The sequence below is a fragment of the Embiotoca jacksoni genome, unplaced genomic scaffold (genome assembly GCF_022577435.1).
Source record: "Embiotoca jacksoni isolate LCO1_2020_lvr unplaced genomic scaffold, fEmbJac1.0.p SCAF_18, whole genome shotgun sequence".
NCBI classification, from domain to species: domain Eukaryota; kingdom Metazoa; phylum Chordata; class Actinopteri; family Embiotocidae; genus Embiotoca; species Embiotoca jacksoni.
Window position 1 is genome coordinate 8,521,286 of NW_027185318.1, and position 15,014 is coordinate 8,536,299.

A 15,014-nucleotide genomic window follows, 5' to 3' on the forward strand; every position below is an offset into this window, starting at 1 on the left:
CAGAGACCTGTTGACCAGAATGATCATGCACATTAATTGTTGGGTTGCCTCTAAAACTTGCCTGATCACTTCCCTTGCAAACAGAAATAACAAGCTCCAGTCAAGATTTACTTAGATCAGAAACTTATTTTGAAGTAGGTGTTAATAGCTACACTGGAAGAAGATCTTGGGACCAATATAGTACAGCAGCTTAAGTGTTCCTCCTTCAAACAGTGCAGTGATTGCCCTTGGTATGAGTTGGAGCCATTAGCATAGAGTGCAGCTAGATGGTGCTAAAAGGCTGAGAAAAACAGTGATGGATTTCTGGATGAAGACTAAAGAGTAACTGGATATTATTTTATTTTACAACTTTGCAGAAAGCTTTGAAAACACAGGTCTCATTATTTTAACAATATGTATAAACAATCATATTTGCAGTGTGTTTTTGACCACACTGTAGTGAATTTAGCGCTGTAATGCTTGTGGTGCTTTTGCAAGCATGATTTTTGTCATGATGACTAACAGGTTTAATTACTGGTAAACATTGCACTGTTATACACTATATTTTTTCTGTATGAAATATTTTAGTTCTCAAGGAGGCAAAGGAAAGACACGCAATAAAAGAAGTTAAAGCTGTCATTATTGCAGGTAATGTTTTTAAACAGTGCCTTTTATTCACTTTTCTTACCCCCCCTCATTTTACAGTTCCTTATATTTTAGCTTTAACTAAATGCACTGTTTTGGTATAATTTAGTTAACACAAGACTGTAATCTTTGAACCTGGTTGTTTTCCTAATGAAGATGTATTACTGCTTACAGATCTCAAAGCAGCAGAACTTGAAAAGGAGGAAAAAAAGCAGGCCAAACTTGAAACAACTGTAGAACCAAAACAAGTAAAGCCAAAACGGGAAGCCAAACTTGAGGCAAAACCTCTGGACAAGAAACAAAAGAGGCCAAAAGGTAATCACATCAGATAATGAAATTACAAAATACTGTTAAAAATTGAGTAAATATCATGTAAATCTTTTTTTTTTTTTTTTTTTAGCTTTTTTGGAGTTCAATGTTGTACTTGTAAAATATGAAATGTGCCCCCACAAAATAATGCTATCATATCATTTATTTGTTAATTGTACTGTACATATTGCTATTAACTGTCAACGTGAAAAAACTTGATGCACGCAAAACAAACTCTAAACAAATATGTTCTTTCCACATGAAACTTTGTCCAGCCTTGAGATGTCCACGGTTAAGTCTGTTAAATATATCTTAAAGAATGTGCTAAACTGAACCTTTTATGGGTTGTTGTTTTTTTTCGAAGAAGAGCCAGAGAAGAAGCTTTTTAATGAAAAGGAAGATGTGAAGAAACCGCCCAAAGAAAAGAAACAACTTAAAAAATCTCCCAGAGAAGAGAAAGGAGTCAAGGAACTACGAAAAGAAGACAAAGAAGTCAAGAAACTACCAAAAGAAGAGAAAGAAGCCAAGAAACCACCAAAAGAGGAAAAAGAGGTTAAAAAAACACCAAAAGAAAAGAAAGGTGTCAAGAAAACACCAAAAGAAGAGAAAGAGATCAAGAAACTTTTAAAAGAAGAGAGAGAAGTCAAAAGACCACACAAAGAAGAGAAAGAGGTCAAGAAACCACAAACAGAGGAAAAAGAGGTCAAGAAACCTCCCAAAAAAGAGAAAGAAGTCAAGAAACCACCCAAAGAGAAAGAGGAGAAGAGTCCTCCAAAAGAAGAGACAGAAGTCACAAAACCAACCAAAGAAGAGAAAGAAGTCAAGAAACCACTAAAGGAGAAAGAGGTCAAAAAACCTTCCAAAGAAGAGATAGAAGTTAAGAAACATCCAAAAGAGGAAAAGGAGGTCAAGAAACCACCAAAAGAAAAAGAAGTCAAGAAACCACCAAAAGAAGAGAAAGAGGTCAAGAAACCGTACAAAGAGAAAGAAGATACAAGAACTCATAAAGAAGAGAAACAGGTGAAGAAACCTCCCAAAGAAGAGAAAGAAGTTAAGGAACCACCCAAAGAAGAGAGAGAAGTTAAGAAACCACCAAAAGTGGAAAAGGAGGTCAAGAAACCACCAAAAGAGGAAAAGGAGGCCAAGAAACCATCCAAAGAAGAGAAAGAGGTCAAAAAACCTCCCAAAGAAGAGAAAGAAGTCAAGAAACCACCAAAAGAAGAGAAAGAGGTCAAGAAACCTCCCAAAGAGAAAGAAGATACAAGATCTCATAAAGAAGAGAAAGAGGTCAAGAAACCTCCCAAAGAAGAGAAAGAAGTTAAGGAACCACCCAAAGAAGAGAAAGAGGTCAAGAAACCACCAAAAGAGGAAAAGGAGGTCAAGAAACCACCAAAAGAAGAAAAAGAGGTCAAAAAACCTTCCAAAGAAGAGAAAGAATATACAAGACCTCATAAAGAAGAGAAAGAGGTCAAGCAACCTCCCAAAGAAGAGAAAGAGGTCAAGAAACCTCCCAAAGAAGAGAAAGAAGTTAAGGAACCACCAAAAGAAGAGAGAGAAGTTAAGAAACCACCAAAAGAGGAAAAGGAGGTCAAGAAACCACCAAAAGAGGAAAAGGAGGCCAAGAAACTACCCAAAGAAGATAAAGAGGTCAAGAAACCACCAAAAGAAGAGAAAGAGGTCAAAAAACCTTCCAAAGAAGAGAAAGAAGATACAAGATCTCATAAAGAAGAGAAAGAGGTCAAGAAACCTCCCAAAGAAGAGAAAGTTAAGGAACCACCAAAAGAAGAGAGAGAAGTTAAGAAACCACCAAAAAAGGAAAAGGAGGTCAAGAAACCCTCAAAAGAAGAGAAAGAACCCAAGAAAACACCAAAAGAAGAGAAAGAAGTCAAGAGACCTCCCAAAGAAGATAAAGAGGTCAAGAAACCACCAAAAGAAGAGAAAGAGGTCAAAAAACCTTCCAAAGAAGAGAAAGAAGATGCAAGACCTCATAAAGAAGAGAAAGAAGTCAAGAAACCTCCCAAAGAAGAGAAAGAGTTGAAGAAACCACAAAAAGAAAAAGATGATAAGAGACCTCATAAAGAGAGAGAAGTCAAGAAACCTTGCAAAGAGAAAGAGGTCAAGAAACCTTCCAAAGAAGAGAAAGAAGATGCAAGACCTCATAAAGAAGAGAAAGAAGTCAAGAAACCACCCAAAGAAGAGAAAGAAGATAAGAGACCTCATATAAAAGAGAAAGAGGACAAGAAACCTCCCAAAGAAGAGAAAGAAGTCAAGAAACCACAAAAAGAAGAAAAAGAGGTCAAGAGACCTTCCAAAGAAGAGATAGAAGTTAAGAAACCACCCAAAGAAGAGAAAGAAGTAGAGAAACCACCAAAAGAAGAGAAAGAGGTCAAGAAACCTCCAAAGGAAGACAAAGAAGTCAAGAAACCTCCCAAAGAGAAAGAGTTCAAGAAACCACAAAAAGAAGAAAGAGAGGTCAAGAAACATCCCAAAGAAAAGATAGAAGTTAAGAAACCACCAAAAGAAGAGAAAGAAGTCAAGAGACCTCCCAAAGAAGAGAAAGAGGTAAAGAAACCTGCCAAAGAAGAGAAAGAAGTAGAGAAACCGCCAAAAGAAAATAAAGAGGTCAAGAAACCCCCAAAACAAGAGAAAGATGTAAAGAAATCACCAAAAGAAGAGAAAGGTGTCAAGAGACCTCCCAAAGAAGAGAAAGAAGTTAAGAGACCTCCCAAAGAAGAGAAAGAGGTCAAGAGATCTCCCAAAGATGAGAAAGAAGCCAAGAGACCTCTCAAAGAAGAGAAAGAGGTAAAGAAACCTACCAAAGAGAAAGAAGTAGAGAAACCACCAAAAGAAGATAAAGAGGTCAAGAAACCCCCAAAAGAAGAGAAAGAAGTAAAGAAACCACCAAAAGAAGAGAAAGATGTCAAGAGACCTACCAAAGAAGAGAAAGAGGTCAAAAGATCTCCCAAAGATGAGAAAGAAGTCAAGACACCTCTCAAAGAAGAGAAAGAGGTAAAGAAACCTACCAAAGAAGAGAAAGAAGTAGAGAAACCCCCAAAAGAAAATAAAGAGGTCAAGAATCCCCCAAAAGAAGAGAAAGAAGTAAAGAAACCACCAAAAGATGAGAAAGAAGTCAAGACACCTCTCAAAGAAGAGAAAGAGGTCAAAAGATCTCCCAAAGATGAGAAAGAAGTCAAGACACCTCTCAAAGAAGAGAAAAAGGTAAAGAAACCTACCAAAGAAGAGAAAGAAGTAGAGAAACCCCCAAACAAAGAGAAAGAAGCCAAGAAACCACCAAAAGAAGACAAAGAAGTAAAGAAACCACCAAAAGAAGAGAAAGAAGTCAAGAGACCTCCCAAAGAAGAGAAAGAGGTCAAGAAACCGCCCAAAGAGAAAAAAGTAGAGAAACCACCAAAAGAAGAGAAAGAAGTAAAGAAACCACCAAAAGAAGAGAAAGATGTCAAGAGACCTCCCAAAGAAGAAGTCAAGAGACTTCCCAAAGAAGAGAAAGAGGTCAAGAGACATCCCAAAGAAAAGAAAGAGGTTAAGAAACCACCAAAAGAAGATAAAGAAGTCAAGAGACCTCCCAAAGAAGAGAAAGAGGTCAAGAGACCTCTCAAAGAAGAGAAAGAGGTCGAGAGATCTCCTAAAGAAGAGAAAGAGGTCAAGACATCTCCCAAAGAAGAGAAAGAAGTCAAGAGACCTCCCAAAGGAGAGAAAGAGGTCAAGAAACCTCCAAAAGAAGAGAAAGAAGCCAATAAACCACCAAAAGAAGACAAAGAAGTAAAGAAACCACCAAAAGAAGAGAAAGAAGTCAAGAGACCTCCCAAAAAGGAGAAAGAAGTCAAGACACTCCCCAAAGAAGAGAAAGAGGTCAAGAAAACACACAAAGAAGAGAAAGAGGTCAGGAAACCACCAAAAGAAGAGAAGGAAGCAAACAAAATGCTTAAAGAAAAGACGGAAAAGGAACTTCCCAAAGAGAAAGAAGCAAAGAAACCTCCAAAAGAAGAAAAAGAGGGTAAGAGACCCTTTAAAGAAGAGGAAGAGGAGAGGAGACTTCCAAAAGATGAAAAAGAAGAGAAGAAGCCAATTAAAGATGACAAAGAACAGAAACATCCCACAGAACAAAAAGAGATTAAGAAAGGTCCCAAAGAAGAGAAGAGACCTTCTAAAAAAGAAAGAGAGGTGAAGAAACCACACATTGAAGATAAAAAGGAAAAGAAACCTCTTGAAGAAGAGCAAAAAGTGGCAAAACCTCCCAAAGAACAAAATAAACCTCAGAAAGAAGTGAAGGAACCTCTCAAAGTACAAAAGGAGGAGGGAAAACATGTAGAAGAGGAGAAAACAGAGAAGAAACCACCCAAAGACAAGGTAGAATTGAAACCATCTAAGAAAGAGATGGAGGAGAAAGCAGAGAAAGAGGTGAAGCCTAAAGAAATAAAAGAAGTAAAGAAACCTTCTATGGAAAAGAGAGAGGTGAAGAAACTCTCCAAAGATGAGAGAGACCAGAGGAAACCGTCCAGGGAGGAGAAAGACATTAGGAAACCTATAAAAGAAAAAGAGGAAAAGGAGGTTAAGAAGCCCTCTAAAGATGAGAAAGAAGTAAAGCCATCCAAGGACGAGAAACACATGAAGTCACCTTCCAAAGAAGACAAAGAATTAGAGAAGCCTTCTAAAGTAGAAGTAGAAGTTCAGAAGCCCTCTAAAGAAAAGAAGACAGTGAAGCCTTTAAAGGGAGAGGAGGTAGACAAGATGCTCTCTAAGGAAGAAAAATATAAAATGGCTTCTCTTGAGAAAAAAGATGTGAAGAAGCCTTCAAAGGAGGAAAAAGAACTGAAGGAGCTTCCTGAAGTAGAAAAACATTTTCTGGAGCCTTCTGTTAGGGAAAAATATCCCAAAAAAGACAAAGAACCAACAGAGCCTAAAGAAGTCAAAGAGCATCTTAAAGAGAAAGAAGAAAAACTGACTCCAAAAGAAGAAAAGGAACCAAGGAAGCCATCCAAAGAAAAGAAAGAGATGACTCCCAAAGAAGACAAAGAACATGTGAAGAAGAGAGTCACAAAGACGGGTATATAAAGGCCAACAATATAATGTTTTTAGTAATTAGACAATGTAAAGATCTGGTGACCATTACCTAAACCACTAACAAGACTACCGCTAGTCAGCAGCTCTATTAAGCTAATGGTGCTTTGGGTGAAAAGCTCATTTCATCATACAGACATGCTGCCATTGACAATGCAAGAATGTGGATATTTAGCAAGAATAATAATTACCCTGATAACTATCTTAATTTTGCGTGTTAGCATGCACATTTCATAAGTAGCACTAGATGCAAAGTAAGCTAATGGGAATGTTCTTAGTTTTGTAGGTATGTGGTTCCAAACCAAAGATTCAGAAAACCTGAAATTATAGCTAGAAGCTGATGGTCAAAGTATCCAAAGGAATATCCAAAGGAAGTCAGTACCAAATTATATGAAAATCAACCTATGACGTCAAACTCAGTGGCGCAAGAGGAAAGGTCAGAGGATCATCAGACTCATTAAGTTTTTTTTTGGGGGGGGGAACCATAAATGTCTGTACAAAAATGTGTTTGGCTAAAACTTGTGGGCTGGCACACTAAAAAAAAAAATACTGTTTCATTGAAGTACAGTTCTCCCAATATAGTATTTGGAAACATAAGTTGCACTTAAATAAAGTTCCTCATGAGGTTCCCAAAGAAATTCCAAAAGATACTAAGAAGACACAGTATAAGGCTTCATTTGGATTGGGAAACATTTCTTGCATTTCTACCTTTTGTATAATTTGTGAAACTGGTCAATCAGCTAATCTTTTTTTATTTCAAACGCTGGACCTAAAAAAAAAATCTGTCTATATAAATTCATATCTATATAGAATAAATGGGCCCTTCATATTCACATGCAGTCCGATGCTGAAATTGGAGAATAATGTTTCCTCCTTCTGTTTCAGCTGATGAACCCAAGAAGCCTGCAAAGGTGCTGAAGGCTGTTAAAAAGCAAATAGTTCCGGTCCTGAAAAAGGAACATGTGAATGTTACAAAAACAGGTAATAAACTTAAAGCTACAGTGTGTACATTTTAAATCACTTGCAACCACTGAATTTTAAAACTAAAAGAGATCAAGAGAAGTAATTCAATTTGTGAGAGGGTGCAAGCTGCTAACAATGATTATTTTGTTTGGAAGGGAAATATCTATTTTAAATGAATTATAAATTACAATTTAATAGATTTATACACAAATAAACATATATTTAGAGAGACATTTACAGTTTAATACATTTATATTAAAATTAAGGCACTGCTTTATTTTTGGATTGGCAAACATTTATTGCATTTCTACCTTTTGTATAATTTGTCAAACTGGTCGATCAGCTAATCCTTTTTTATTTCAGACGCTGGACCTAAAAAATCTGTAAGGAGAATTAAAGTTGTCAAGAGGGATATTGCATCTCTCCTCAAAAAGGAACATCTTAATGTTACAAAAGCAGGTGAGACAATATGTAAAAGTATAGGTAACTGGGTTTTATGTTAACTGTTTGAGTAGTTTTGCAGTGTCAGTTCACACACAGTTGTTTATATAAATCTAAATATTAAAATGAAGAGGAGTTGAAAAGAACAAGATGTCCTCCACTACAGCACCGTTCATTTTTTCATGACTTTCAAGAAGCTGTTACAAACAAAGCACACGACTGTAGTTCAGGACCTGCTCCCTACAGTTGATGTTGGATTCAGATGGTGAAAGTTTCTCAACCTTAGAAGTTCAGTGTAGAATTTTCGTGAATCTTTTGGTCAAAGTGTTCAGAAATATTAATTCAATAATGTATAATCTCCTGGGGCTAAAAGTAATGTTTTCATTGCCATAGAATGGGCCCTTTATATCTACATAGTGTGAATGGGCCCTTCATATTCACATGCAGTCTGATGCTGAAATTGGAGAATAATTTTTCCTCTCCTTCTGTTTCAGCTGATGAACCTAAGAAGCCTGCAAAGGTGCTGAAGGCTGTTAAAAAGCAAATAGTTCCAGTCCTGAAAAAGGAACATGTGAATGTTACAAAAACAGGTGATTAACTTAAAGCTAGAGTGTGTACATTTTAAATCACTTGCAACCACTGAATTTTAAAACTAAAAGAGATCAAGAGGACTAATGAAATTTGAGAGGGTGTAAGCTGCTAACAATGATTATTTTGTTTGGAAGGGAATATCTATTTTAAATGAATTATAAATTGCAATTTAATAGATTTATACACAAATAAACATATATTTAGAGAGACATTTACAGTTTAATACATTTATATTAAAATTAAAGCATGGCTCTCGTTAGGCACTGCTTTATTTTTGGATTGGCAAACATTTATTGCATTTCTACCTTTTGTATAATTTGTCAAACTGGTCGATCAGCTAATCCTTTTTTATTTCAGACGCTGGACCTAAAAAATCTGTAAGGAGAATTAAAGTTGTCAAGAAGGATATTGCATCTCTCCTCAAAAAGGAACATCTTAATGTTACAAAAGCAGGTGAGACAATATGTAAAAGTATAGGTAATTGGGTTTTATGTTAACTGTTTGAGTAGTTTTGCAGTGTCAGTTCACACACAGTTGTTTATATAAATCTAAATATTAAAATGAAGAGGAGTTGAAAAGAACAAGATGTCCTCCACTACAGCACCGTTCATTTTTTCATGACTTTCAAGAAGCTATTACAAACAAAGCACACGACTGTAGTTCAGGACCTGCTCCCTACAGTTGATGTTGGATTCAGATGGTGAAAGTTTCTCAACCTTAGAAGTTCAGTGTAGAATTTTCGTGAATCTTTTGGTCAAAGTGTTCAGAAATATTAATTCAATAATGTATAATCTCCTGGGGCTAAAAGTAATGTTTTCATTGCCATAGAATGGGCCCTTTATATCTACATAGTGTGAATGGGCCCTTCATATTCACATGCAGTCTGATGCTGAAATTGGAGAATAATTTTTCCTCTCCTTCTGTTTCAGCTGATGAACCTAAGAAGCCTGCAAAGGTGCTGAAGGCTGTTAAAAAGCAAATAGTTCCAGTCCTGAAAAAGGAACATGTGAATGTTACAAAAACAGGTGATTAACTTAAAGCTAGAGTGTGTACATTTTAAATCACTTGCAACCACTGAATTTTAAAACTAAAAGAGATCAAGAGGACTAATGAAATTTGAGAGGGTGTAAGCTGCTAACAATGATTATTTTGTTTGGAAGGGAATATCTATATTAAATGAATTATAAATTGCAATTTAATAGATTTATACACAAATAAACATATATTTAGAGAGACATTTACAGTTTAATACATTTATATTAAAATTAAAGCATGGCTCTCGTTAGGCACTGCTTTATTTTTGGATTGGCAAACATTTATTGCATTTCTACCTTTTGTATAATTTGTCAAACTGGTCGATCAGCTAATCCTTTTTTATTTCAGACGCTGGACCTAAAAAATCTGTAAGGAGAATTAAAGTTGCCAAGAAGGATATTGCATCTCTCCTCAAAAAGGAACATCTTAATGTTACAAAAGCAGGTGAGACAATATGTAAAAGTATAGGTAATTGGGTTTTATGTTAACTGTTTGAGTAGTTTTGCAGTGTCAGTTCACACACAGTTGTTTATATAAATCTAAATATTAAAATGAAGAGGAGTTGAAAAGAACAAGATGTCCTCCACTACAGCACCGTTCATTTTTTCATGACTTTCAAGAAGCTGTTACAAACAAAGGACACGACTGTAGTTCAGGACCTGCTCCCTACAGTTGATGTTGGATTCAGATGGTGAAAGTTTCTCAACCTTAGAAGTTCAGTGTAGAATTTTCGTGAATCTTTTGGTCAAAGTGTTCAGAAATATTAATTCAATAATGTATAATCTCCTGGGGCTAAAAGTAATGTTTTCATTGCCTTAGAATGGGCCCTTTATATCTACATAGTGTGAATGGGCCCTTCATATTCACATGCAGTCTGATGCTGAAATTGGAGAATAATTTTTCCTCTCCTTCTGTTTCAGCTGATGAACCTAAGAAGCCTGCAAAGGTGCTGAAGGCTGTTAAAAAGCAAATAGTTCCGGTCCTGAAAAAGGAACATGTGAATGTTACAAAAACAGGTAATAAACTTAAAGCTAGAGTGTGTACATTTTAAATCACTTGCAACCACTGAATTTTAAAACTAAAAGAGATCAAGAGAAGTAATTCAATTTGTGAGAGGGTGCAAGCTGCTAACAATGATTATTTTGTTTGGAAGGGAAATATCTATTTTAAATGAATTATAAATTACAATTTAATAGATTTATACACAAATAAACATATATTTAGAGAGACATTTACAGTTTAATACATTTATATTAAAATTAAGGCACGGCTTTATTTTTGGATTGGCAAACATTTATTGCATTTCTACCTTTTGTATAATTTGTCAAACTGGTCGATCAGCTAATCCTTTTTTATTTCAGACGCTGGACCTAAAAAATCTGTAAGGAGAATTAAAGTTGTCAAGAAGGATATTGCATCTCTCCTCAAAAAGGAACATCTTAATGTTACAAAAGCAGGTGAGACAATATGTAAAAGTATAGGTAACTGGGTTTTATGTTAACTGTTTGAGTAGTTTTGCAGTGTCAGTTCACACACAGTTGTTTATATAAAGCTAAATATTAAAATGAAGAGGAGTTGAAAAGAACAAGATGTCCTCCATTACAGCACCGTTCATTTTTTCATGACTTTCAAGAAGCTATTACAAACAAAGCACACGACTGTAGTTCAGGACCTGCTCCCTACAGTTGATGTTGGATTCAGATGGTGAAAGTTTCTCAACCTTAGAAGTTCAGTGTAGAATTTTCGTGAATCTTTTGGTCAAAGTGTTCAGAAATATTAATTCAATAGTGTATAATCTCATAGGCCTGAAAGTAATGTTTTCATTGCCTTAGAATGGGTCCTTCATATTCACATACAGTCTGATGCTGAAATTGGAGAATAATTTTTCTCTCCTGTTTCAGCTGATGAACCCAAGAAGCCTGCAAAGGTGCTGAAGGCTGTTAAAAAGCAAATAGTTCCGGTCCTGAAAAAGGAACATGTGAATGTTACAAAAACAGGTAATGAATTTAAAGCTAGAGTGTGTACATTTTAAAACTAAAAGAGATCAAGAGGAGTAATGAAATTTGTGAGCTGCTAACAATGATTATTTTGTTTGGAAGGGAAATATCTATATTAAATTAATTATAAATTACAATTTAATAGATTTATACACAAATATATATATAGAGAGAGAGACATTTACAGTTTAATACATTTATTTTAAAATTAAAGCATGGATCTCATTAGGCACTACTTTATTTTTGGATTGGGAAAAAGTACAATTTTCAACTTCCAACACTTGTTTTTTCTAACCTCTAGTGGTTTAACTTTTAGGCTGGTGTTAAATTACTCATTATGTCATTTTATGACAAAAGCATAACTAAATTGTAAGTATCTAGGTGTCATATTAAGTAACAGATTGAATTCCCCCACCTTTTATCTCAAGTTTTGTTCTTTTCTCATTCAGTCTACTAGAATTGTTGTGCAGTGTTTCCATTACACGTTGCTTAATGTCTTTAATAATACAATTTTACCAATAGATAGATTTAATCTGAAACAAAAATGAGATGATGAATTGTTGTTTTTTTAATGCTCCTCAATAACAGAAGTTCCTGAAGCTCCTAAGGTGACAGCCAAACCAGAACTAGCAAAGAAAGGTATGAGCATCATGCTTTGATTCTTGTCACTTAAATTGTCAATTTTGATTTTTTTTTTTTTTTTTGACTAGTTAGATGCTTCATGACATAATTCCTGATCTTCTATCAGCCCATTGAAGAATTTAATTTAACCATATTCCACTTAGATAGTAAGCAAAACAGAACACATAAAAAGGGATTTATTAATAGAAAGTATCACTTAATTTATCTTTAAATAAAACTTAAAAGGCTTTTTGATGTAATTTTCCACCAGTGGCAGCTCCCAAGGAGGCAAAGAAGGAACCAAAGCAAAAACTCCCAGCTAAATCCTTCAAACCAGGTAATGCAAAAACTCACTTTGGTAACTGTGTCACTGAGAACAGAGTATAAAAATGTAATTTCACAATAGATCAATGGCAATATAAAAAAAAAAAATCGAAATGACTCTTGTATTAGAATATCAAGAAACCGAGAGTACTAAGTCAATATCAACAGCTGCTATTATACAGCAGCTTGACAAGGCCCCATATTGTATAAATTCTACTTTCCTTGGCTTTTTCATAGCAAGGGGATGTGGGTGCAAGATAAACACTGTGAAAGTGTCAAAATTATTAGTAAACTCTTTAATAAACGCAGCTCTAATCCAGTATCTCTGCCCTCTCAGCGAACCGTTTGTGCTTCCGTAACGTTATGGCATCATATCGTCACGGAAGTCCAATGTTGTCCAAAATGCTATGAAAATGTCATATGGTGTCACTCAGAAAATAGTCAGCCAATCAAAGGAGATGCTCATTAATATTAATGAACGTTAGGAACACCTACTACAATCAGATTGTTCTCAGAAGAGCACCACTGAGAGGCTTTAGAGAAGAGGTGTAAAATGGTATTGAAATGATTTTTGATACTGAAAAACACAAAAATATCTTCATGAGCATGTCAGGACGATAAACAAAGCACGTTACAATATGGGACCTTTAAATGATAACACGAAGACAATGTACACGCTCACTTTGCTGTAATCCCACAGATAGAGATGCAGTAAAAGAAAAGGAAAAAACAACCTCTAAAAAGAAAGGTAGGGATAATCTCGAAGGCTTTTTAGGACTAATGCATGTGAATTTTGATGGTAATAATATGAAAATCATCTATTTTTTTTTAGTAGTACTTGACGTTTCTGAACCAAAGCCCACACCTGTTCAGAAAGGTAGAGACTGTTCACATTCACTGTGTTACTTTACATTGGCATTATTTTATTATCTATCATTATTTGGTCAATTTTACCGTTTCATCTCTAAACATTAAGTGTGTATCTGTATAATATTTTTCATGAGCGACTTCCTTATTCATGATATTCATAGTTATTTTCTATTTTTAGATGCTGAGGTTACTAAAGTAAAAGCCAAGAGTGCTCCTCCAAAGAAGGGTAAATTTACTGTATATGCAATATTTATTCAGTGGCCACTTTGTTAGGTACACTTGTACAATCTATTGAAATTCAATACAAAAATAAGCTTTTTAATGTACAACTTATGTTGAGACATTGTGTTGTAATGGACTACATTTATTTCTAAATCTCCACTTACATAAATGAATGGAGCAGAATATTGGAAATATAATTCAGTTCAGTACAAAATCATCACTACTGGAAACTAAATGGTCAAACACGTAATTGAAATACAGTGTTACCAAAAACTGAACGTTACCGTTATGGCTCAGCCTTTCAGTCGTTATTGTATGTTTGTTTCCCTGTTTCACGCCCACCAGAGGTCTGTCGTGTTTCTCTGTATACTCAGTCACTCAGATCTTAAGTTACATTCTTTTGATAATGTTTTAATCACCAAAGAAACAAATGATTAATTATCTCCACAAGAATAAAATTACCCTGCTGTAAGAAATATTGTGCTTTTAAAACACAGGTGCTGCTGCTCCAAAGAAAAAGTCCAAACCAGTCCCCTTAGTAAAGGGTAAGACCGATGCACCGATATTCATAAATACCAAATTTAATACAGGATGTATATTTAATGACCAAATCTCTGTTGACAGAACAAGGCACTCCCAAAAATGCCTCTCTGGTTAAAGACAGGGTCAAAATAGTGCCTATGAAGAAAGGTAATTTCCTTTATTTTTATGTTTCACTGGTTCCAGCTTCTTACATACCTTATGGCTCAATTTTCCTAACTATTCTTCTTAATCTGTTTTAATCTGTCTTTTTTGTCAGTGGTCAAGAAGTCAAAAGAGAAAGTCTCTGCAGCTGAGGTTTCCAAGCAGAAGCTCAAACCAGTTGTAACAAAGAGAGGCAAGACCAAGTGATATCTTTATAGTTTTAGTGGGTCTTATTTTCTGAAACACTGAACCTAAAATATCTTTATTTAGAAGCTTCTCCAGTCAAGACAAAATCACCACCAGCAGTTAAAGGTAAGAGAACACTAAACTTTCATGTTCATGTTTACACATTTATAAGCGGGCTAAACAGATTTAAACATGTGTTTATGTCTTACAGAGGCAGAAGTATCACACAAAAATGCCTCTCTAACAAAGGAGAAGGTGAAGGTGGTGCCACTGAAGAAAGGTACATCTTTTTTAGCAAACGTTTTTATGTTCTCCTCTGCTGCACACCAAAATTGGGCTATCCATTCATTGGCTATGACTACTTCCTGTATGTTCTCTCAAAGTCAAACAATGTAACACCTTTTCTGTCTCAGTTCCTGTTACTCCGAAGGAAAAAGTCAAACCAGCACTGACAAAAAAAGGTAGTTACAGTGATTGAATATTTTACTGCTCCAATATAAATAGAGGACTTAATGTATTCAATATTGATTCATAATTTCTCTGAAAGTTTCTTTGTTTTATGTCCAAGTTTTTTTATTTTCTCTTTCTTTATCTGCTGTCACTTCTTTACGATAGGTCTATTTGCAGATATTTGACTTTGCAGCACATCACAGTGAAAATAACCTCCATCACTTGTAACAGCATTGATAACATGCACACTGTTGATATATGCAAACTGCAGAGAACTGGACTGATTATTTATTTATTTTTTTTACATTATTTGCTTTAGAAGCAGAAGTTCTCAAGGAGAAGAAGGCTGAGCCAGTGACTCCCAAAAAAGGTTTGTCTCTTTTGAATCTTTAAAAGCTGTTGTGTTTTCTGTAGTTTTTAGTGGTTTCTATATACACTAGAGTTAATGAGAACATTTACCATTCTAGCACCTGTTTCCAAGACAAAACCAACACCTGCTGAAAAGAAGAAAGGTAAACAGCAGAACTGTGTGTCTGTAGTTATTTTTTTGTAATGTTCTAAATTTTACCGCTGTTGTAAAAACTATTTGAAGTACTGTTGGAATAATAATAATCCTGT

General features: G+C 35.1%; 1 protein-coding gene across 16 annotated transcripts in view; it reads left to right on the forward strand.

The window, feature by feature from the left end:
• LOC138200095 (trichohyalin) overlaps positions 1-15,014 on the forward strand; it is a 30,236-nt gene that overhangs the window by 9,807 nt on the left and 5,415 nt on the right. For 11 of the 16 annotated variants that reach the window (XM_069152536.1, XM_069152538.1, XM_069152542.1 and 8 more), the window contains 25 exons: positions 568-627; positions 799-939; positions 1,298-5,998; positions 6,898-6,993; positions 7,339-7,434; positions 7,911-8,006; positions 8,365-8,460; positions 8,937-9,032; positions 9,391-9,486; positions 9,963-10,058; positions 10,404-10,499; positions 10,944-11,039; positions 11,628-11,678; positions 11,932-11,997; positions 12,685-12,732; positions 12,817-12,861; positions 13,033-13,080; positions 13,574-13,621; positions 13,701-13,766; positions 13,876-13,953; positions 14,031-14,072; positions 14,158-14,226; positions 14,360-14,407; positions 14,716-14,766; positions 14,864-14,908. In XM_069152536.1, coding sequence (XP_069008637.1) covers positions 568-627; positions 799-939; positions 1,298-5,998; positions 6,898-6,993; positions 7,339-7,434; positions 7,911-8,006; positions 8,365-8,460; positions 8,937-9,032; positions 9,391-9,486; positions 9,963-10,058; positions 10,404-10,499; positions 10,944-11,039; positions 11,628-11,678; positions 11,932-11,997; positions 12,685-12,732; positions 12,817-12,861; positions 13,033-13,080; positions 13,574-13,621; positions 13,701-13,766; positions 13,876-13,953; positions 14,031-14,072; positions 14,158-14,226; positions 14,360-14,407; positions 14,716-14,766; positions 14,864-14,908 — 6,471 coding nt within the window. Of the gene's footprint in view, positions 1-567; positions 628-798; positions 940-1,297; positions 5,999-6,897; positions 6,994-7,338; positions 7,435-7,910; positions 8,007-8,364; positions 8,461-8,936; positions 9,033-9,390; positions 9,487-9,962; positions 10,059-10,403; positions 10,500-10,943; positions 11,040-11,627; positions 11,679-11,931; positions 11,998-12,684; positions 12,733-12,816; positions 12,862-13,032; positions 13,081-13,573; positions 13,622-13,700; positions 13,767-13,875; positions 13,954-14,030; positions 14,073-14,157; positions 14,227-14,359; positions 14,408-14,713; positions 14,767-14,863; positions 14,909-15,014 lie in introns of all 16 variants that reach the window. The other 5 variants (XM_069152550.1, XM_069152551.1, XR_011178386.1 and 2 more) reach the window with 4 other exon arrangements.